The 24546-nt window shown below is 43.0% G+C and overlaps 1 protein-coding gene across 2 annotated transcripts in view; it reads left to right on the top strand.

Annotated features, from left to right (window-relative positions):
- Window positions 1-24546, top strand: part of LOC109907621 (histone-lysine N-methyltransferase 2B-like) — a 65689-nt gene that overhangs the window by 12865 nt on the left and 28278 nt on the right. Inside the window, exons 2-20 of one of the 2 annotated variants that reach the window (XM_020505704.2) lie at window positions 551-617; window positions 817-2418; window positions 8400-8638; window positions 8896-8973; window positions 9241-9397; window positions 9577-9823; window positions 9966-10027; window positions 10685-10957; window positions 11324-11415; window positions 12266-12655; window positions 12834-12947; window positions 13172-13318; window positions 13414-13506; window positions 14690-14807; window positions 15611-15724; window positions 16102-16286; window positions 16481-16585; window positions 20806-20916; window positions 21164-21240. In XM_020505704.2, the coding sequence (XP_020361293.1) occupies window positions 551-617; window positions 817-2418; window positions 8400-8638; window positions 8896-8973; window positions 9241-9397; window positions 9577-9823; window positions 9966-10027; window positions 10685-10957; window positions 11324-11415; window positions 12266-12655; window positions 12834-12947; window positions 13172-13318; window positions 13414-13506; window positions 14690-14807; window positions 15611-15724; window positions 16102-16286; window positions 16481-16585; window positions 20806-20916; window positions 21164-21240 (4271 nt within the window). The remainder of the gene's footprint in view (window positions 1-550; window positions 618-816; window positions 2419-8399; window positions 8639-8895; window positions 8974-9240; window positions 9398-9576; window positions 9824-9965; window positions 10028-10684; window positions 10958-11323; window positions 11416-12265; window positions 12656-12833; window positions 12948-13171; window positions 13319-13413; window positions 13507-14689; window positions 14808-15610; window positions 15725-16101; window positions 16287-16480; window positions 16586-20805; window positions 20917-21163; window positions 21241-24546) is intronic. The other variant, XM_020505706.2, reaches the window with a different exon arrangement.

A 24546-nucleotide genomic window follows, 5' to 3' on the forward strand; every position in this document is an offset into this window, starting at 1 on the left:
CGTAGGTTACTCTCACGGATAGTGAGATGTTAGCTAAATTTAGCCTATTAAGCTGATGCAGTTTTAGTCTAGATACATTTTTGCCTTGTTATTTTTTATTGTTCCTTTTCTTACACATCCTCATCTTCCGGCAATGTGGAAAAATAGTATTCAGATCAGTATTTGTGAACATTGTACATTTCATGATGGTGTATGTTTTCTGTGGAAAGTAGACTTTGATCAATGTTCACACTTTGCATTTGCAATAGCCTAGACCTTATTGAAATGACACATTTGCAGTTATACCCCACTACATTTTGAAGCCCGATCTCTCAAATCAGTTCAGTGTGACGGTTTGTAACCAGATATCAGCTGGGTTGCTGCCCATGGTTTCATCTGAGCCCACCCCTTACCAACCCTGTGATGAGATCGAGTTGGCCTTCTGTAGTATACATGCAAAGTATTCAATTCTGGTTGTTATTATGTATTATATATTTTTTTGCTGAACACAGTGTGATGTGTGAACATTAAATTATGCATTGTGTTCCTACCCTGGGTTTTTGTGTTTTAGGATGAGGATTTCCCTGGGTTTGGGACTGAATACCGGCCAACACTCTCAGCACACAATATCTCTGAAAGTAAGTAGGCTAATGATGAACAATAATGTGAGATATCAATTGTGCTCAGGAATTCTCACATTTCCTAGCAGAAATATGCAGTAGCTTTCATGTTTGGGATTTATAGCTTTGGTAGCATACCTTATAATATGCATCAACTTATTGTCTGACATTGGTCTATTCGTATTAAGACACTTATGTTTCCCTGTCTTGTTTCTAGGCAGGCCTCTCCAATTATCATTTTTGAAGGCAGAAAATCCTCCCCCAGCTCCAGAACTTACAGCAAAGCTTGAGAAAAGTGGAGTGAAGGGCTCCAAAGAAGACCCTAAAGTTGGAGAGGGTCAGGAAGACGAAAACGCTGTGAAACCCCAAATAATTGCTAAACTGGCAGCCCAAAAAATGTCTCCCAGTTCTGGGATTAAATCTAGAGGAAAGCAGGCTACTGGGACAAAGGCCTCAAAAGGCAAGGGCAGTGCAAAATCAAATGGTTCCAACAGGAAAAGGGGAAGGAAGGTGGTGGAATCGTCTTCAACAGCCAGAAAGAGGAACAGGCAAGACCAAACAACAAAGGTGGGCAGCGGAGGCTCAGGGTCCAGCACAGCCCGACCCCAAACCAGCAGAGACAAGCAGGGAAAACTGGTGTGGACCCTGACAGTGGTCAAGGGCAAAGGGAAGGCCTCCAAGAGCAAAGAGGCCAGGGAGGTAACAGCAGGCAAAACCGAACCAGACCAATCTGAGCCACAGATGTCTGGGAAGAGAAGAGGATCTCCGCAAGACCAAACAGGCCAAACTGGTGTGGACCCTGACATTGGTCAAGGGCAAAGGGAAGCACTGTCCCCTAAACCTGTGAATAAGCAGCAGCAGAGGAGGAGAGTATCCAAGGGAACAGGGGAATCCCTTGAGGCTGGAGCTGAGAGGGAGCAGAATCCAGCAATGTCACTGGAAAGAAAGAAACCAGCACAGTTTAAGCGCAAGTCCATATTTGGCCACAGGAGGAAGCCCGGGAATGTGCAGAGGCTTAGTACGCCAGAGTCTGTTGTGAAACGCTTTCGTCGTAAGTTTGTCTTCTACACCTACGTGCCAGAGTACCTCCCAGACCCAGTGAAGCAGGAGGGAAAGGAGCAGCAGCCACAGGGGGAGAGCACCAGGACAGAGGGCGAGCCTCTCCTGTCCCCTGGAGAGCTCGAGCAGGGAGCCAGCAGTAACTTCTCCTCGCCTGTGGTGAGCGCTAGATCTTCACGTGTCATCAAGGCACCCAAGAGGTTCCTCAATGACGAGATAATATCCTGGCACAGGGGCTCCCTGAAAAAGAATAGCCAAGGCAAGGTGAAGGTGAAGGTGAAGGAGGAGGATGCCATGAGCCTATCCTTCTATGATTCAGACAATGATGACATTGGCCACTTGTCTCGAACTCCAGGTCAAAATGAGTTCAAACCTAAAGTTTCGGGCTCAACTGGTAAAAAAACACTTCAGACCAGCCTGTCCTCAACCCTGTCTGTGAAGGACCCGACGCTCAGCCCAGGCTCATCCCACCTCGAGGTCTACGAGAGACTCAAGAAGCTGACCCTCAGCCTGGCCCAGAAGAAGAAAGGCCTTGGTGCTGCTGAGGGTGAAACGGCAGAAGAAGAAGAAGCCCAGGAGGACCGGAGTTTGACCTCGCCGGTTAGGAAGAGAGGGAGGTCCAAGCTGAAAATGGAGGACCTCAACTCTCCTGGGGTTGTGAGGAAGCTGGCTGTGCAGGTCCGTAATGCTGCCGCTGCATCCCAAGCTGCATCATCTGTGACTATGGAGGAGGCAGCAAACGACACAGAACATTTCCAAGGTAAGGCATTTTGTGTGCTCCGTTACATAGTTGAAATCGGAAGTTTACATACACTTAGGTTGGAGTCATTAAAACTTGTTTTTCAACCACTCCACAAATTTCTTGTTAACAAACTATAGTTTAGCTAAGTCGGTTAGGATATCTACTTTGTGCATGACACAAGTAATTTTTCCAACAATTGTTTACAGACAGTGAATTAGTGAAATAATCTATCACCATTCCAGTGGGTCATAAGTTTACATTCACTAAGTTGACTGTGCCTGTAAACCGCTTAGAAAATTCCAGAAAATGGTTTCATGGCTTTAGAAGCTTTTGATAGGCTAATTGACATAATTTGAGTCAATTGGAGGTGTACCTGTGGATGTATTTCAAGTCCTACCTTTAAACTCGGTGCCTCTTTGCTTGACATCATGGGAAAATCAAATGAATTCAGCCAAGTCCTCAGAAAGATAATTGTAGACTTCCACAAGTCTGGTTAATCCTTGGGAGCAATTTCCAAACTCCTGAAGGTACCACGTTCATATGTACAAACAATAGTACGCAAGTATAAAGACCATGGGACCACACAGCCACCATACCGCTCAGGAAGGAGGCACGTTCTGTCCCCTAGAGATGAACCTACTTTAGTGTGAAAAGTGCAAATCAAATCCCAGAACAACAGCAAAGGACCTTGTGAAGATGCTGGAGGAAACAGGTACAAAAGTATCTATATCCATAGTAAAACTAGTCTTATATCGACAACCTGAAGGGCCCAAAACCGCTTAAGCCTGAACTGCTCCAAAACCGCTTAAAAAAAAGCCAGACTAAAAAAGCCAGACTACAGTTTGCAAATGCACATGGGGACAAAGATTGTACTTTTTGGAGAAATGTTCTCTGGTCTAGAACTGTTTGGCCATAATGACCATCGTTATGTTTGGAGGAAAAAGGGGGAGGCTTGCAAGCCGAAGAACACCGTCCCAACCATGAAGCACGATGGTGGCAGCATCATGTTGTGGAGGTGCTTTGCTGCAGGAGGGACTGGTGCACTTAACAAAATAGATGGCTTCATAAGGAAGGACAATTATGTGGATATATTGAAGCAACATCTCAAGACATCAATCAGGAAGTTAAAGCTCGGTCGCAAATTGTCCATTTGGAAGACCAATGACCCCAAGCATACTTCCAATGTTGTGGCAAAATGGCTTAAGGACAACAAAGTCAAGGTATTGGAGTGGCCATCACAAAGCCCTGACCTCAATCCCATAGATAATTTGTGGGCAGAACTGAAAAAGCGCATGCTAGCAAGGAGGCCTACCAACCTGACTCAGTTACACCAGCTCTGTCTGGAGGAATGGGACAAAATTCACCCAATTTATTGTGGGAAGCTTGTGGAAGGCTACCGTAAACGTTTGACCCAAGTCAAACAATTTAAAGGCAATGCTACCAAATACTAATTGAGTGTATGTAAACTTCTGACCCACTGGGAATGTGATGAAAGAAATAAAAACTGAAATAAATCATTCTCTCTACTATTATTCTGACAGTTCACATTCTTAAAATAGAGTGGTGATCCTAACTGACCTAAGACAGGGAATTTTTACGTGGATTAAATATCAGAAATTGTGAAACTGAGTTTAAATGTATTTGGCTAAAGTTTATGTAAACTTCTGACTTCAACTGTATATGTGTGTGTGTGTGTGTGTGTGTGTGTGTGTGTGTGTGTGTGTGTGTGTAATATATATTTTGCTTAATGGATATTTAGGAACTAACTGTTTCTTTATTCCAAAAAATGATTTGGGCTTTTGTGATATAAGTATTATTCTTCGATGTTTTAGTGCATTTAGGAAACCACATTTTACCATAGGTTTGAGCAGTATAGCTTGCCAGAAGGCTTTGGTCAAATGTAGTGCACTATCCTCCCGTTTCCTGCTTACAAGTAAAAACTAAAGCAGGAAGTACCAGTGACTCGCTTAATACGGAAGTGGTCAGATGCGCGGGTGCTGCGCTACAGGACTGTTTTTCTGTAATAGACTGGAATATGTTCTGGGATTCATCCAATGGTATACCATCTCAGTCACCGGCTTCATCAATAAGTGCATTGGCAACGTACGTACATTTCCTAACCGGGAGCCATGGATTACAGGCAACATCCGCACCAAGCTAAAGGCTAGAGCTGCCAATTTCAAGAAGTGGGACACTAATCCGCACACTTATAAGAAATCCCGCTGTGCCCTCAGACGAACCATCAAACAGGAAAAGCGTCAATACAGGACTAAGATTGAATCCGACTACACAACTTGGCGTATGTGGCAGGGCTTGGAAAATATTACAGATTACAAAGTGAAAACCCAAGTCAAACAATTACAAAGTGAAAACCCAGCCACAAGCTGCCCAGTGACGCGAGTCTACCAGATGAGAGAGATGCGTTTTATGCTGCTCCTAGGAAAGCAACACTGAAGCATGCATGAGAACACCAGCTGTTCTGGATGACTGTGTGATCACGCTCTCCGTAGCTGATGTGAGCAAGACCTTTAAACAGGTCAAAATTCACAGCTGCGGGACCATACGGATTACCAGGATGTGTACTCAAAGCATGGGCGGACCAACGGACAAGTGTCTTCACTGACGTTTTCAACCTCTCTCTGACAGAGTCTGTTATACCTACATGTTTCAAACAGACCAACAAAGTCCCTGTGTCCGAGAAAGCGAAGGTAACCTACCTAAATTATTACTGACATGAAAGGCTGGTCGTGGCTCACATCAACAACATCATGCCGGAAACCCTAGACCCACTCCAATTCGCATACCAACCCAAAAGATCCATAGATGACGCAATCTCTATTGCACTCCACACTGCCCTTTCCCACTTGGACAAAAATGACACCTATGTCAATCAATCACATATTTTTTATAAAGCCCTTTTTACATCAGCTGATGTCACAAAGTGCTGTACAGAAACCCAGCCTAAAACCCCCAACAACAAGCAAAAACTCACTAGAAAGAACCTAGGAAGAAACCTAGAGCGGAACCAGGCTATGATGGGTGGCCAGTCCTCTTCTGGCTGTGCCGGGTGGTGATTATAACAGAACATGGCCAAGATGTTCAAATGTTCATAGATGACCAGCAGGATCAAATAATAATAATAATCACAGTGGTTGTCGAGGGTGCAGCAGGTCAGAACCTCAGGAGTAAATGTCAGCTGGCTTTTCATAGCCGAGCATTCAGAGTATCTCTACTTCTCCTGCTGTCTCTAGAGAGTTTAAAACAGCTGGTCTGGGACAAGGTAGCACGTCCGGCGAACAGGTCAGGGTTCCGTAGCCGCACCTATGTGAGAATGCTGTTCATTGACTACAGCTCAGCGTTCAACACCATAGTCCACACAAAGCTCATCACTAAGCTAAGGACCCTGGGACTGAACTCCTCCCTCTGCAACTGGATCCTGGACTTCCTGATGGGCCGCCCCCAGGTGGTAAGGTTAGGTAACAACACATCTGCCTCGCTGATCTTCAACACTGGGACCCCTCAGAAGTTTGTTCTTAGTCCCCGCCTGTACTCCCTGTTCACCCACGACTTACGTGGCCAACAGTGGTAGGCCTGATCACCGACAACGATTAGACAGCCTAAAGGGGGGAGACCTGGCAGTGTGGTGCCAGGACAACAACCTCTCCCTCAATGTGAGCAAGACAAATGAGCTGATCGTGGACTATAGGAAAAAGAGGGCCGAACAGGCCCCCATTAACTCTCGACCCGCTCCACTTCAGCCAATGTTAAGTTCCTTGGTGTCCAAATCAACAAACTATCATGGTCAAAACACACCAAGACAGTTGTGACGAGAGTACGGCAGCATATTTTCTCCCTTGGGAGACTGAAAAGGTTTGGCATGGGTCCCCTGATCCTCAAAGTTCTACAGCTGCACCATCAAGAGCATCCTGGACGGGTTGCATCACTGCCTGGTATGGGAACTGCTCGGCATCTGACCATAAGGCGCTACAGAGGGTAGTGCGTACTGCTCAGTACATCACTGGCGCCAAGCTTCCTCACATCCAAGACCTCATATATATATATATATATATCCATCCATCCATCCATCCATCCAGTGGGGCAAAAAAGTATTTAGTCAGCCACCAAATGTGCAAGTTCTCCCACTTAAAAAGATGAGAGGCCTGTAATATTCATCATAGGTACACTTCAACTATGACAGACAAAATGAGAAGGAAAAAAAATCCAGAAAATCACATTGTAGGATTTTTAATGAATTTATTTGCAAATTATGGTGGAAAATAAGTATTTGGTCAATAACAAAGGTTTATCTCAATACTTTGTTATATACCCTTTTGTTGGCAATGACAGAGGTCAAACGCTTTCTGTAAGTCTTCAAGGTTTTCACACAGTGTTGCTGGTATTTTGGCCCATTCCTCCATGCAGATCTCCTCTAGAGCAGTGATGTTTTGGGGCTGTTGCTGGGCAACACAGACTTTCAACTCCCTGCAAAGATTTTCTATGGGGTTGAGATCTGGAGACTGGCTAGGCCAATCCAGGACCTTGAAATGCTTCTTACGAAGCCACTCCTTCGTTGCCCGGGCGGTGTGTTTGGGATCATTGTCATGCTGAAAGACCCAGCCACGTTTCATCTTCAATGCCCTTGCTGATGGAAGGAAGTTTTCACTCAAAATCTCACGATACATGGCCCCATTCATTCTTTCCTTTACACGGATCAGTCGTCCTGCTCCCTTTGCAGAAAAACAGCCCCAAAGCATGATGTTTCCACCCTCATGCTTCACAGTAGGTATGGTGTTCTTTGGATGCAACTCAGCCAAACACGACGATTTGAGTTTTTACCAAAAAGTTATATTTTTGGTTTCATCTGACCATATGACATTCTCCCAATCTTCTGGATCGTCCAAATGCTCTCTAGCAAACTTCAGACGGGCCTAGACATGTACTGGCTTAAGCAGGGGGACCGGTCTGGCACTGCAGGATTTGAGTCCCTGGCGGCGTAGTGTGTTACTGATGGTAGGCTTTGTTACTTTGGTCCCAGCTCTCTGCAGGTCATTCACTAGGTCCCCCCGTGTGGTTCTGGGATTTTTGCTCACCGTTCTTGTGATCATTTTGACCCCACGGGGTGAGATCTTGCGTGGAGCCCCAGATCGAGGGAGATTATCAGTGGTCTTGTATGTTTTCCATTTCCTAATAATTGCTCCCACAGTTGATTTCTTCAAACCAAGCTGCTTACCTATTGCAGATTCAGGCTTCCCAGCCTGGTGCATGTCTACAATTTTGTTTCTGGTGTCCTTTGACAGCTCTTTGGTCTTGGCCATAGTGGAGTTTGGAGTGTGACTGTTTGAGGTTGTGGACAGGTGTCTTTTATACTGATAACAAGTTCAAACAGGTGCCATTAATACAGGTAACGAGTGGAGGACAGAGGAGCCTCTTAAAGAAGTTAGAGGTTTGTGAGAGCCAGAAATCCTGCTTGTTTGTAGGTAACCAAATACTTATTTTCCACCATAATTTTCATTAATAATCCTACAATGTGATTTTCTGGATTTTTTTCTCCTTTTGTCTGTCATAGTTGAAGTGTACCTATGATGAAAATTACAGGCCTCTCTCATCTTTTTAAGTGGGAGAACTTGCACAATTGGTGGCTGACTAAATACTTTTTTGCCCCACTGTATATATTAAGAGGTGTCAGAAGGCCCCCAAAAAAGTACCTCGACTCACCTGTACCCCTGCACATTGACTCACTGCCGTACCCGCTGTATATTGCCTCATTATTGTTATATAATGTTCTTGTAACTGTTTTATTTATTTATTAAATATTTTCTTAGCTCTTTTTCTTCAACTTCATTGTTGGTTAAGGGCTTGTAAGTAAGCATTTCACGGTAAGGTCTACACCTGTTGTATTTGGCGCATGTGACAAATACAATTTGATATACAGCCTGTCTCAAGTTTGACACAGTCAGCCTTTTGGAAGTTAGTGACAGTTGACTGATTCTTCTCCCCAGGGGCAGAGTCCGCTCCTGAAGGAGTTTACGAAGGAGTGAGCCAGGCTAATGGAGGTGATGATGGGGTGGTGGTGGAACAGGGGGGCACCAGCCATCGTATCAACCTCACCGGCACCAACAAGAGGATGTTCCATCTGCTGAAGAGGGCCAAGGTTCAGCTCATTAAGATCGACCAGCTGAAGAGAGCCAAGCTGCAGCTGGTGAAGATTGACCAGCAAAGGCCGATGAAGTCATCACAGGTCAGAATCGGTGACCTTGATTGACCCCGTCTGCATCCCAAATGGTGCACACTTCCCTGTGGTGTGCCCTAGGGGGTTTGGTTAAAAGTAGTGCACAACATAGGGAATAGGGTTCCATTTTGGACGCTACCATTGATTTACCCTGAATTAGCAGGGCTGTTGGTAACGGTTGAATAGATTTGTTGGATTAAAACCAATTTCAATTATTAGGCGGTTTCATTAATATAATTTCACTTTTATACCCTTGTTTCTTTCAGCTCCTGTCTGGATCTGTAAAACTCAGTCCCAGAGATTTAAGAATTGGAGGGGGGAGGAGGATAGGAGGCTCTGCTCAGGTGAGCCCCTGTTTCATGACCCTGGCTGTGTTTTTTGTCTGTGTCCATCTCTTTTCTTTCCTCTCTGTTTTTAGATTTTGTAGTTTAACATTTCTGTATTGTTGATGTTTGTAGTACAGTGTTTTGTTAGTGGCCTGTCTAGGGTTTCTCTTGAAATGCTTAGGCCATTTGTGCGGTGGCTGCATTTTAGTGTCTGTCTTTAGAGTGGAGTTTCATTGTAATAGTTTAATTTATGACCGTGTTCCCCACATAATCCTGTTCCCATAGGACCAGCTCCTTGGTGGTCCACGCATCAAGCATGTCTGTCGGGCAGCAGCGGTGGCGTTGGGGCAACCCCGTGCGATGGTGCCTGACGATATCCCCAGGCTTAGCGCTCTGCCCCTCCATGAGAGAGAGGGCATCACCACCTCACCAGCTGTAGAAGGTAACCTTTATGTTTATGAAGCACACTGCTAAGAACTGTAGTTACCACTTGTTTTCTTTTTCTGGTGTTTAGCTTTCTGTCGATTTCAGGTATGTGACCTTAGCTCAGTCACCTATGTTAACAAATAATTTTGGAATCTCTCTCTCCCACGCTCTCTCATGCTCTCTCTTTGTTTTTAGACATTGCTGATGACCCCTCTGATCAGGAAATCGAGCACACACATGAGCACAAGAGGACAAGACAGAAGCACAAGTACAGCAAGCAGCGCAAGTTAAAGCGGAACTATAGCGAGGTTGGTCCTGGGGGTCGTGCCACCCGCTGTGGGTCCTGCCAGGGCTGCCTCCATGAGGGCGACTGCGGCACCTGCTTCAACTGCCTGGACAAGCCCAAGTTCGGAGGGCCCAACACCAGACGCCAGTGCTGTGTGTAAGTGCTCCTACTTTTCATCCACTATTATTAATCTACTCATGGACAAACACACACTGTATTCTTTTCTTGGTTGTTTTGTGTACAAATTGAACATGATACCCATTTTAAAATGATAATAAATATTTCCCTGTGCCACCAGGTTAAAGCGATGTGTTCGGATTGAGGCGAGGAAAGTAAAGCGTGGCATGAAGGCATTCACAGGTTTGTTGGAGTTATGTTTAATACATCTGTATTTATATAATTTTACATTTGAGTCATTTAGCAGACTCTTGTCCAGAGCATCTTACAATTGGTGCATTCATCTTAAGATAGCTAGTTGAGACGACAACATCACAATCGTATCAAGTACATTTTTCATCAACGTATTTATCAGCAAAGTCAGTGTTAGTAGGACAAGCCAATTGCCTTTTTTCAGGATGGGGGCTCTTTAAAAAAAATGTAATGTACTCTTCAAAGAAGCAGGATGATTTCGGAAGATTGGCAGGGACACCGCTGTCCTGACTTTAAGGGGAAGTGTTGGAGTGCTAGGAAAGAGAAGATCTTTGACTGGGCTGAGCGGGAGCTGCCCTGCTATAGGTGGAGGAACGGAGTGCATGGGTTGGGATTTAGGGTTTGAGCATAGCCTGAAGGTAAGGAGGGCCAGTTCCCCTGGCTGCTCCTTTGGCAAGCACCAGGGTCTCGTAGACTTCAACTGGAAGCCAGTGGATCAATTACTAATGACCACTTGTGTGTTTTTGCTGTTATTACCAATTACATTGACACCTTTAACTGAAAACCACACGAACACGGTCTGCCTCATGGCCCAAAAATTCAGCCAATAATTTCAGTGTTACCATTGGGCTTCAATTTGTTGTGCAGTCCTTTCGAGGCGGCGACGCAGGTCATCAGCCAATGTGTTTAAGTGCAATGATGACGATGGGTCGGTGTCCTGGGAGGAGGGAGAGGCAGAGGAGGGGTTGGACCCGGCAACCCCTGGAGACTGCCTGAGCCTTTCCACCAGAAAGCAGCCAAGGCGGAACGTGACACCTCGCTCCTACAGCAGCCTGCTGAAGTCCGACTCGGACGAGGACATGGGCGGAGAAGCAGCAGTCAAGAGTCATGTAAAGAATCCTGTCGCCCCAAGCAACCAAGGTAATGCCGTACACAGGGATAGGAGCCTTAGTGTATGATGAAAATATAGGTCAATGCATATTTGTGCCTCACCATTTGAGTTGCACCACAACACGATCCATTGAACTCCATCTTTGAAATGGAGTGATTTGACAGATAGTTGAAGGATTTATAGCCTTTAGTCAGGTAGATCAGAAGAAAAGGGGTGGATGTTAGGGACCATAGTGATTTGAGATTGAGGATGACTGTGTTTTGAGGATAGACTTGCAGGTCAGAAATGCCAAAATACCATTGAGTGGTTTCAGGGTATTGGTTTGAGTAGAGAGTTTATGTTTTAAAACCCATTTGCTCTCTGACTGACTGATGCTGCTCCCTCTGATCTCCTAGCTCCAGAGGAGGGCCCAGTGCCCAGTGAAGTTGTAAGGCACCGCAGACCTGGGCCACCCAAAGGACTGCTGGGCCGACGCAGAGCCGACAAGGTAATTACCCGTAGAACTGTCTCTGCCTGACATTACTCATGTGAGTGAGTAGATTAACTGATTAACTGATCAGTCTCTCACACTCTAACCTCGTCCTCTGTGTGCAGGAGTGAGCAGCTCCAATAACCACTTCCATCAAAATGCACTGTTAATTTTCTAGTGTGGTCCCCTTCTTTTTGGTGCTGAAGCTTAAAATGTCTGATGTTGGGAAAAGCTTTCACATTAATCGCTGACGCATGCATTATACCTTCATTCAAAAACCTCTGGATCCTCTGCAATCTTGCTTAATTTTTCTGGAATTTAATCGTTTGGAATCCAAAGATGCCATGACTCAATGTTTCTTTTGACAGGCATGATCTCGCTCACTCTCACCCACTCACAGTTTACTGTGGGTAATGGGTTGTCCTCTTTCTGGTTTGACTAGGCATGCTTTAACAATGATTAGCTAATCTAACCCTCTCTTACCTCCTCTCACAGTTAACTACTGTGGTAATGGGTCCTCTTTCTTTCTTTGTTTCTGCTTTGACTAGGCATGCTTTAACAATGATTAGCTAATCTAACCCTCTCTTACCTCCTCTCACAGTTAACTACTGTGGTAATGGGTCCTCTTTCTTTGTTTCTGCTTTGACTAGGCATGCTTTAACAATGATTAGCTTATCTAACCCTCTCTTACCTCCTCTCCTTCACTCCTCCTAGCTAGACTTTTCTCTCAAAGCCAAAGGTAGTTTTGGTGGCTCTCCACTTTCCTCTACCTTGCTGACGCTACCCGCCACCTAGCATGTGACCGTGGTCGTGCCGTAACGCTGGTCCCCCTCTTTTGCTTAAGCATTCCCCCCCTTCACATGCACAGGGGAGCAACTCAGAGGAGCACCATCCAGGGCTGCTGGTCACAGAGAGCCACATAACAAGGAGCCCCAGCGAGCCGTGCCCACCCAGGATCCCACCGTTGCGGTTACAGTGGCGACTGCAGGTGCAGCTGCAACGGTTGCCCCCATGTGTGGTGCAGTCGGTCATGGAGGAGGAGGAGCCAGAGGAGAATGAGTCTTCACAGGAAGAGGAGGAGACTATTGTTAAAGAGGCTGTGCTGCAACATAATCCCAGAATTGATCCCCACTATGTCCTTCGTTCCCAGAATGCTGCAGAACACACACCAACTAACATCCTCGCCACGCTAATCAATGGACTCCCCCAAAAGGGCCACTTGAAGACCGGGACGCACAGGATCCGCGTAGACTTTAAGGTGAGGGTCTCTCTCATTCAGATTATTTTATTGGTTTGAAATACCATTTGTAAATATTGCCAAAGCAGTATAGTGGTATAGCATTTCATTAAATACAGTACTTGCTCTCTATCTCCCTCCCATACAAACGTTCATTAAGTCACACCATTATTGTTTCTTTCTCTCGTCTTTCTCCCAGGAGGACTGTGCCGTCCAGAACGTGTGGTTGATGGGCGGTCTGAGTATCCTCACCTCCATCCCAGTCACCCCTCATCCTGTCTGCCTGCTCTGTGCCAGCAAAGGACACCATGAGGTAACTATGGAAATGCATTTACAGAATATTCTGTCCCGGTGTTTGCCATATTATCATTAGAATAATTACATTTCATTGTAGATAAGTATTACTGTTTTGAGGAAAACTAGGAGGCTGCGTAGGCTTAATGAAGAGCTACCCTGGGTTATCTGGAAAACAGTAGGTTTTGTGCAATATGTGTTCTCCTGATGCTGACTGCCTTCTGCCTTACCACCTCCCCTCAGATGATCTACTGCCAGGTGTGCTGCGAGCCCTTCCACAGCTTCTGCCTCTGGCCTGAAGAGCGACCCCAGGAGGAGAACAAAGAGAACTGGTGCTGCCGCCGCTGCAAGTTCTGCCATGTGTGCGGCCGCAAGCACAAGAACAACAAGGTGTGCATGTCAGCAGGATCCTCAAAAGTTAATTGAGATTTGGTAGTGTTTTCACCCCAACTTTCACATTTTAAATGTACTGTTTCTTCCTTTAGCCTGTGTTGCAGTGCAGGAGGTGTCAGAACTGCTACCACCCCTCATGTCTGGGACCCACCTACCCAAAGCCCATCAACTGTAACATGCCCTGGGTAAGTACCAGGAATGTATTATTTATATTTCTGTTTAACTTTTTCTTCTCTCTTATCCCCATTCTGATTTACGACCATGTTTTTAACCTCTCCATGGGGTGTGTGACGCTACCGTCCCACCTGGCCAACATCCAGTGAAATTGCAGAGCGCCAAATTGAAAACAGAAATACTAATAAAAATTCATAAAACATACAAGTGTTATACATCGGTTTAAAGATTAAAGGCTTTACGCCGAAAGGATACCATGCGATTATCTGAGAACAGCGCCCAGCAGACAAATCATTACAAACAGTTACCAGCCAAGTAGAGGAGTTACATAAGTCAGAAATAGTGATAAAATTAATCACATACCTTTGATCTTCATATGGTTGCACTCACAGGACTCCCATTTACTCAAATGTTTGTTTTGTTCGATAACGTGCCTCTTTTTATCCAAAACCCTTTTTTTTCAGTAATCCACAGGCTCAAAGGCAGTCACAACAGACAGATGAAAAATCTGACAAGTATCAGTAAAGTTCGTAGAAAAGTATCAAACGATATTTAGAATCAATCCTCAGGTTGTTTTTAGTCATAATAATCAATGACATTTCAACCGGACAAAAGCTTCGTCAATATAAAAGGAAAACAAGAAAGGCGTGCTCTCGGCTGCGCGCATGAAAAACCTCTGGGACAGTGAATGGTCCACTCATTCTGACTGGTCCCTCATTTTTCAGAATACAAGCCTGAAACAATTTCTAAAGACTGTTGACATCTAATGGAAGGCATAGGAAGTGCAATTTGAGTCCTAAGTCAATGGATACTGTAATGGTATTCAATAGAAAACGAAAAAAATAAATCCACCCAGGAAGTGAGATTTTTTTTCTCAGGTTTTTGCCTGCTGTATCAGTTCTGTTATACTCACAGATATTATTTGAACAGTTTTGGAAACTTTAGAGTGTTTTCTATCCAAATATGCCAATTATATGCATATCCTAGCTTCTGGGCTAGGATTTTTTTGGAATGAAGTACCTTGCTCAAGGGTACAACAATGGTGGATATGCTAGTAATGATCTGAAACCAGCAACCCTCAGTTCTTAGCCAATTCAGTTCCCACTTTTCTTCGCCCTACCCTGGACTTGAACCAGCGACCTTCCGGATACTTGTCCATCTCTCTAACCTTTGGGCTACCTGCCCCCGTCCCAGGTGTGTATGACGTGTATCCGATGTAAGAGCTGTGGAGTGACCCCAGGGAAGACCTGGGACATGGCCTGGAACCACGAGCAGGACCTCTGTCCCGACTGCAGCACCCTCCACCTCAAAGGTAGGACCTCAGCGTTACATTACAATCTGTGTATTACTAGTAAGACGTGATGTGGTATTAACCAGAATATTACAGATGAGACACAAATGTTCACCTGGCCCTTTAAGGGCAGGATGTTACCATGGTAATGTGACTTGTTCGTACCTGTGAGATTGAGTCTGGCTTGTAGAATCGCTGCCTTCTCTTCCCAAGCAGTTGAAACTCAAACATTGAAAAACAACCTAGCTTGTGAACAAAACATTGTACATTTCCAAGAAACACTTCATTAGACTTTCATTTCAAGTAAATTAGAACAACTTTTATGCCAGGCAACAGCGTTTCTAAAAATTCATCTTTCACTCAGCTCTTCACGTGCGCACAGCCCCCCAGCCAGGCGGGGTTGCAGCACCAGGTGGGATAGGTTATATAGGATTTGTAGTCCTTTGACTGTGTGTGATAATTTTACCAGCTATGGAAAAAATATAGAATAATCACCTAGCAGCATTTATTTGACTATAAATGTGATCATACTGGACTATTTTTATTTACAAATGTGTCCTGAAATGCTTGCGCTGTCGAGCCCTGACCAGCCGCCAACATGGCTGGTGATATAGACATCTTACCTGCCAATGACAAAATCGACCCGCAGCTGGTGGGTGTTAATTTCATGCCCTGACAGTATAGACAAACTCCAGGAACAGTCCAAGAAGACCGGGATGAGAGCAGTTGTATAGCTGGACTGATACTTTGTCAGGACCTTCTTGTCATGTATTTGTTTAATTTAACCATTGATTACTGTAGTACATCTGATTTTGTTTTACAAGGGAACTTCTGCACTATCTGCTCCAAGTGTTACGAGGAGAACGACCACAACAGCCAGATGATGGAGTGCTCCAGGTGTAGCCACTGGGTACATTCTAAATGTGAAGGACTCTCTGGTGAGTGGGACTAATATTTCTGCCTCATGACTGTCTTTATCAAGGGGATGTACAGCAGGGGTGGCCAACACTCATCTTAGAGGGTTTCTGGTTGGTATGCAGTCTTTTGCTTCAGCCCTACACACACACACACACACACCTGATCCAGCTATCACACACACTTGACCCAGAATCAGGTGTGTTAGAGATAAGGGCTGCAACAAAATCCTGCAAGAGGGTAGCTCTCCAGGCAAAGGGGTGACCACCGCTGTTAACAGGATGTAGGGGAAGATGCCACTTCAATCAAAATATAGGCCCTAACTTGAGGGATCAGAACAACTCTCTCACTATAAATCCACTCCATGACATTGAAATTCTTCCTCTCTTCTGTCTGTCAGATGACCTATATGAGATCATGTCCAACCTGTCAGAGAGCGTAGTGTACTCCTGTACACCCTGCAGCCAATCGCAGCCCAGCTCCTGGAAGGGTGAGCTGAAGGACAGGCTGAGGGCGGGGCTAGAGAAGGTGCTGGCCAACCTCCTTTCTGACTCCTCTGCCCAGCACCTGATCACCTGCAGGGAGGTACGGACTGCCTCCATCACAGTAGAGACATCAAGTAGTCACGAGTCAGACTTAATCTCTCACTTTCGCAACATGGCTTTGCTCTGTATCCAAAAACAATTAAAATGTTTAGACTGTCTTATCTATTGTATATCCCTCAACACGGACCCTCTGACAGCAGTCTCCATGTACTATGCTGTTTCTTCCCCCTGTAGTGTGAGGAATCCACAGAACCAGATGCTTTCAGGGACAAACACCAGCCCATCTGCGACCTACATGCCGTGGGTCAAAAATTTGAAGGGCACCAGTACACTTCACTGGTGAGATACCTCAATCCTTTTTAAACATTTGAATTATGCCACACAACTATTTAGAGGTGGTCTATTTTGCTCTCAGGGCATCAACATTCTACTCTGAATCATGTATGTCTTTTCAGACCACATTCTGGTCACCTTCTACAGTCAGAGCCTTCAGAAAGTTTTCACACTCCTTTACTTTTTCCACATTTTGTTGTTACAGCCTGAATTTACCATTTATTAAATAGAGCTTTTGTGTCACTAATCTACACACAAATCCACATAATGTCAAAGTGGAATTTTGTTTGTAGAAAACTCTAGAAATTATTAAAGAATTAAAAGCTGAAATGTTTTGAGTCAATAAGTATTGACTTTGTTATTGCAAGCCTAAATAAGTTCAGGAGTAAAAATGTGCTTAACAAATCACATAAGTTGCATGGACTCATTCCGTGTTCAATAATAGTGGTTAACATGATTTTACCCCACACACATCTGTTAGGTCTCTCAATCGAGTAGCGAATTTAAAGCACAGATTCAACCACAAAGACCAGGGAGGTGTTATGTTTTAAATTAACAGAGTAAAAACTCACGGACGATTGTTAAAGCTCAAACCAAATTTATTCCCCTAAAAGGGTCAGACAGCTGATCAGACAAAGACATGTTTTCACCAGCACAAGTGTGTATATATATATATACTCCTCCTTCCCTCTAAACATGACCTCTTTATTGCTAGGCAGGAAGTTAAGTGATGAGGGGCAGTAAACTGTTCCTTCTCCCTTAATCTGACCAGACCTCAGCCCCCATTCCTCACTAATCCATGTCTCTCCATCCTTATCAGTGACTGACTGAAACCACCTTTCTTTTTTTCAGTACATTCCAAGCTTAATTGCCTCCACCATATACATTCCTCCTACAGATAACCATTCATTTCTGGTATAGAAACCACACTATGGCACTCTTAATTTCCATAGGATACGTGATGATAAACAATATTTCAAGTTTAGGAGTCAGAACGCTTCAGTTGTTTTTTCAATACCTCGCAAAATAGGGCACCGATTGGTAGCTGTGTAAAAATTTTAAAAAGCAGATGCTGAATTTCAAATAAAATGGTATTTGTCACATGCCCTGAATACAACCATTGTAGACCTTACTGTGAAATGCTTACTTATGAGCCCTTAATCAACAATACAGAGTTAAAAAAAATAATACTACCAATAAAATAACAAGGCTATATGCGAGGGGTGCCGGTACCGAGTTAATGTTCCGGAGTACGATTTAGTCGAGGTACTTGAGATAATATGTAGGCAGGGGTGAAGTAACTATGCATATATAATAGAGTAGCAGCAGCATGTTTGAAGGAATGCTTGTGCATCCGCTTCATCTGAACACTTCCATATTGAGCGCGTCACTGGTACTCTTGGAAGCAGGAATCAGGAGGTTCGACTTGCTGGTAGAAATGAGGTAAAGGGGATTTTAGTTTCCCTGTATTAAAGTCCCCTGGCACGAGGAGCACTGCCTCTGGATGAGCATTTTCTTATTTGTTTATGACCCTATACAGCTTGTTGAGTGCGGCCTTAGTGCCAGCATTGGTTTGTTGTGGTAAATGATGGGGATTTGGGCATGGTCCGGGGAAGAGCAGTATATCGTTCACGTCCGACTCATTAAATAAAAAAATCATCATCCTGTTCGAGGTGAGAAATCTCTGTTCTGATGTCCAGAAGCTCTTTTCGGTCATAGGAAACGATGGCAGAAACATTATTATTCCTAACTCGGTTACCAGAGAGGAAGGAAACTGCTCAAGGATTTTGCCATGAGGCCAATGGTGACTTTAAAACAAAACTAGAACTGAGGATGGATCACCAACATTGTAGTTACTTCACAATAATAACAAAATAAAATAATATTGTATGTATAGAATACATAAAATAAAATAGGATAGAATACAAATATCCCAAAACATGCATCCTGTTTGCAACAACGCACTAAAGTAATACTGCAAAAAAGATTGCATAGAAATGAACTTTTTTCCTGAATACAAAGTGTTTTGTTTGGGGCAAATCCAACAACACATCACTGAGTACTACTCTTCATATTTTCAAGCATGGTGGTGGCTGCATCATGTTATGGGCTTGTCATCGGTGTTGGACTAGAGTTTTTTTTTCTTCAGGATAAAAATAAACTGAGTACAGCTATAAGCGCAGGTAAAATCCTAGAAAACCTGGTTCATAAAACACAAGGCCAAATGTACGCTGGAGTTGCTTAGCAAGGCTACTTTGAATGTTCATGCGTGGCCTAGTTAGTTTTGACTTAAATCTGCTTGAAAATCTATGGCAAGACTTAAATGGATGTATAGTGGTGATCAGCAATCAACTTTTTAAAATAATAATGGTCAAGTATTGTACAATCCAGGTGTGCAAAGCTCTTAGAGACTTACTCAAAAAGACATCGCTGTAATCGCTGCCAAAGGTGCTCTACAAAGTATTGACTTGGGTGTGAATACTTATGTAAATTGGATATTTCTGTATTTCCTTTTCAATGAATTTGCTAACATTTATATAAACGTTTTTACTTGGTATTGTGGGTGAAAATAATTATATATTTAAGCCATTTTGAGTTCAGATTTAACAACGATGTGGAATAAGTCACATTGTTTTTAAAGTCTGAAGGCACTGTTGACATTTTGGTCATTTAGCAGATGCTCTTATAGCTCATATAGACACTCTAATAGTACAGTACATTGAATCCTGTGTGTTGTGATAATTGCGTTGTTTGCTCTTTAACCTGTTAATTAATATGCCTTGCGACTGTGATATATAGGCTGAAAGGCCGAGACAATAAGAAGACAGTGGCAGAATCACACCTTTTTGTTTTATCACAAAACCGTATAGCAACCTCTGTCCACAAAGCATATTGCATGTACTGTAGCAGACAGTTACATGACCTACAGCATGGTCAAGCAAGTTACTATTTCCGAGATTTTCGGACCACTAAGCAACTATTGATTTAGAACCACAGAGAGTTACCGCAAGTCACAAAGAAAACAGGAGCTGCCTCCACTATTCCAGCACCATTTCCACTTCAACATCATCAAATCACCTCTGCTTAGTCTAATACACTGACAGCTAAAAGATAGCAAAACTATTTAGTCAATCAGCATAAGCTGTGGCTGTTGATGGTTCTGATTTGTGTGTGTGCACGTTCATGCAAGTAGAAAAACAGGACTCTCTACTTGTAGAGAAATTGCCATCCTCCTCTCTTTCATGTTGAAGAAACGGTCTAACTCTGTCATACAGTACACACTTTTTAAAACATTTTTTGTTGTCCTAGGCGATCTGACCAAAATGCTTCCATTAATGGGCAACGTTAGCTCGTTAACATTACCCTTCTACATCTAGCTACATATTGAACTTCCAGCGTCTCAGGCCAGAGGCACAACAATAAATTAGTTAATGGTTGGATTAGAATTGCCGTTATAGTCATTGGCTAGTACGGAGAATTAAGTAAAACCACACATCCAAATCCCTGTTTCCATCCATGGCTAATTTAGGAAAGGGCACATTTTAGCTAAGTGACGTATGCTCTCAATGGAATTTGATAGGATGCCTATCATTTAAATTGTTTTATTATTTGTCAAGGGAGGTCAGATGCTCACTGGCTTCCCTTGCCTTGAATGCTACGGGCGGCAACAATGTCATACTCATTTGGACCAGACAGCATCAGAAAGATGGCCCACACGTAGAAAGACAGAGGGGCGCTGCTTTTCCCTGTGAAATACATTCAGCCTCTTGCGAATTGAAGATATATATATATATATATTTTTGTTTTTTGATTGGGCCATTTTTGGGGGAAGCCTGGCTCACCTTGGCATCCATGAATACACACCACTACACACATCCATCTCCTAAAGTTGACACCGTTTTTCCTTTTCTTTTGCACCCCAGTATCTCTACTTGCACATCATCATCTGCACATCGATCACTCCAGTGATAATGCTAAATTGTAATTATTTCACCTCTATAGCCTATTTATTGCCTTACCTCCCTAATCTTACTACATTTGCACACACTGTACATAGACTTTTTCTATTGTGTTATTGTTTGTAATTTGTTTGTAATTCTGTGTTTTTGTCGCGCTGCTTTGCTTTATCTTGGCCAGGTCGCAGTTGTAAATGAGAACTTGTTCTCAACTGGTTAAATAAAGGTGAAATAAAAAAAATCTATTTCCTGCTTTTGTCAACCAATCAGAAATCATTCCATGAGGATGTTGTCATGGTGATGAGGAAGTGGTTGAAGGAGGAGGAGTCTCTCCCTGAGGGCCTGAGTCCCACCTGTTTGGCCAGGTCTCACTACCTGAAGGTTAGTAGAAAGACCTTTCCTCCATTAATGCTATAGACATTGTTAGGGGCCATACTTGGCCAAATCATTGTTTGTTTGCCTATGTACTCAGACTAGTATTCAAAAAATAGATTTTCTGTTTTATTAATTTCCTCAATTAATAAAACAGCATAAAATAACTCTGAAAGTTTCTCTAGTGGAACTTTTGCTTATTGACTCCCCTTAATGATGTACAGAGATCACTCACTGAGTATATCTGTCCTTTCAGTTGCTGGAGGAGACTTTCAGTTGGTTTCATAGCCAAGATCAGAAAATGTGGGACCCACTCTCCAAAGATTTCCCAAGGTAAATGGATACGCTATGTGTAGACAGTATGACTGTGTATGTTATACATTTTGACCGACTTTCTCACATTTCCACCAAGAAGATAAGAGAATCTCCCTGAACAAATCCACTATGACATGAAATAGTTTTTCCTACAGATAAAAGCAAGCATATAATATTTGTTTTTAAAAAGCTAGCAAAGAATACTACTTTAATCCCCTAGAGTGGATGTCCGCACACCCATGGAAGTCTTATTAGCATAATATCCACATGGCCGATTCATTTGGGCCAATTTCATTTGGGCCAATTTCAAGTTTTCATAGCAATTGGTAATCGTCATTAATCGATTATGACCGATTACATTGCAATCCACGAGGAGACTGCGTGCCAGGCTTGACCACCTGTTACGTGAGGGCAGCAAGGAGCCATGGTAAGGTGCTAGCTAGCATTAAACTTATCTTATAAAAAACAATCAATCTTAACATTATCACTAGTTAACTACACATGATTGATGATATTACTAGTTTAACTAGCCTGCGTTGCATATAGTCAATGCGGTGCCTGTTCATTTATCATCAATCACAGCCTACTTACTCCAAACGGGTGATAATTTAACAAAAGCGCATTTGCGAAAAAAGCTTAATCGTTGCACCAATGTACCTAACCATGAACAGCAATGCCTTTCTTAAAATCAATACACAGAAGTATATTTTTTTAAACCTGCATATTTAAATTCATGTTAAGCAGGCAATATTAACCAGGTTAAATTGTCACTTCTCTTGCGTTCAGTGCAAGCAGAGTCAGGATATATGCAGCAGTTTGTTCCTCCTGGCTCTTGCGAACTGTTTGAAGATAATTTCTTCCTTACAAAGACCGTAATTAATTTGCCAGAATTTTACATGATTATGACACAACATTGAAGGTCGTTTAATGTTACAGCAATATTTAGACTTAGAATTGCCACCCGTTCGATAAAATACAGAACGGTTCTGTATTTCACTGAAAGAATAAACGTTTTGTTTTCAAAATGATCGTTTCTGGATTTGACCATATTAATGACCTATGGTTTGTATTTCTGTGTGTTTATTTTATTATAATTAAGTCAATGATTTGATATTTGATAGAGCAGTCTGACTGAGCGCTGGTAGGCAGCATCAGCCTCGTAAGCATTCATTCAAACGGCACTTTCTTGCGTTTGCCAGCAGCTCTTCGCAATGCTTGAAGCACAGCGCTGTTCATGACTTCAAGCCTATCAACTCCCGAGATTAGGCTGGCAATACTAAATTACCTATAAGAACCACCGATAGTCAAAGGTATATGAAATACAAATGGTATAGAGAGAAATAGTCCTATAATTCCTATAATAACTAAAACTTCTTAATTGGGAATATTGAAGACTCATGCTAAAAGGAACTACCAGCTTTCTCATGTTCTGAGCAAGGAACTTAAACATTAGCTTATTGCACTTTAACTTTCTTCAAATTGAACATGTTTCATTATTTATGTGAGGCTAAATTGATTATATTTTTGTATTATATTAAGTTAAAATTAAAGTTAATTCAGTATTGTAATTGGCATTATTACAAATATATATACATACATGGCGGATGCGACATTGGCGCATGCGGTGGATTGAGACCGATTATGATTTTTCAACGCCGATACCGATAATTGGAAGACAAAAAAAAACCAGATTAATATAAATCTGCCAATTAATCTGTTTAGGCTTTTTTTGGTCTTCCAATTATTGGTATCGGCGTTGAAAAATCATAATCGGTCGACCTCTAGTTTAAGCTACAGATGTTTTTTTTTGTTGCATTGTATACGTCTCATCCACCGCATGCGCCAATGTCGCATCTGCAGTGTTTGTCAGACCATGAGACATCTCAAAAATCAGTCTTCTCACAAAGTACTCTGTCGTGTCCGAACAGTTTGGCATACAAAGTATTGTGACCATGGAGAGATGAGACTCACAAACACAATGGTATTCATTTTAGGACTCGTCTGACGCCCAGACAGCCAATCTGCCAACTTCTGTCTGTAGCGTCCCAACAGTTTGGGCTACACACTAATATGACCCCTTGTGGAAAGGTGAGACTCTCTAGAACACGTACATGTTGTGTTGCTCTAGGACGCCCACAGGCCTCGCAAGACTCATCTGCAGCTCCCCCGTACCAGTTGAAAAAAAATGTATGGAAGTGTATATATACAGTTGTAGTCTGAAGTTTACATACACTTAGGTTGGAGTCATTATAACTCGTTTTTCAACCACTCCACAAATTTCTTGTTAACAAACAATATTTTTTCCAAGTCGGTTAGGATATCTGCTTTTTGCATGACACAAGTAATTTTCCCAACAATTGTTTACAGACAGACTATTTCACTTATAATTCACTGTATCACCATTCCAGTGGGTCATACGTTTACATTCACTAAGTTGACTGTGCCTTTAAACAGCTTGGAAAATTCCAGAAAATATCGTCATGGCTTTAGAAGCTTCAGATAGGCTAATTGACATAATTTGAGTCAATTGGAGGTGTACCTGTGGATGTATTTCAAGGCATACCTTCAATCTCAGTGCCTTTGTGCTTGTCCTCATGGGGAAATCAAAAGAAATCAGCCAAGAACTCAAAAAAAAAAGTGGTAGACCTCCACATGTCTGGTTCATACTTGGGAGCGATTTCCAAACTCCTGAAGGTACCACGTTCATCTGTACAAACAATAGTATGCAATTATAAACACGATGGGACCACGCAGCCGTCATACCGCTCAGGAAGGAGACGCGTTCTGTCTCCTAGAGATGAACGTACTTTGGTGCGAAAAGTGCAAATCAATCCCAGAACAACAGCAAAGGACCATGTGAAGATGCTAGAGGAAACGGGTACAAAAGTATCTATATCCACAGTAAAATGAGTCAACATATCAACATAACCTGAAAGGCCGCTCAGCAAGGAGAAAGTCACTGCTCCAAAACCGCCATAAAAAAGCCAAACTACAGTTTGCAATTACACATGGGGACAAAGATTGTACTTTTTGGAGAAATGTCCTCTGGTCTGATAAAACAAAAATAGAACTGTTTGGCCATAATGACCACCGTTATGTTTGGAGGAAAAAGGGGGAGGCTTGCAAGCTGAAGAACACCATCCCAACCGTGAAGCACGGTGGTGGCAGCATCGTGTTGTGGGGATGCTTTGCTGCAGGAGGGACTGGTGCATGTCTCAAAATAGATGGCATCACGAGGAAGAAAATGATGTGGATATATTGAAGCAACATCTCAACACATCAGTCAGGAAGTTGAAGCTTGGTCGCAAATGGGTCTTCCAAATG

The sequence above is a fragment of the Oncorhynchus kisutch genome, linkage group LG17, assembly GCF_002021735.2.
Source record: "Oncorhynchus kisutch isolate 150728-3 linkage group LG17, Okis_V2, whole genome shotgun sequence".
Taxonomy (NCBI): Eukaryota; Metazoa; Chordata; class Actinopteri; order Salmoniformes; family Salmonidae; genus Oncorhynchus; species Oncorhynchus kisutch.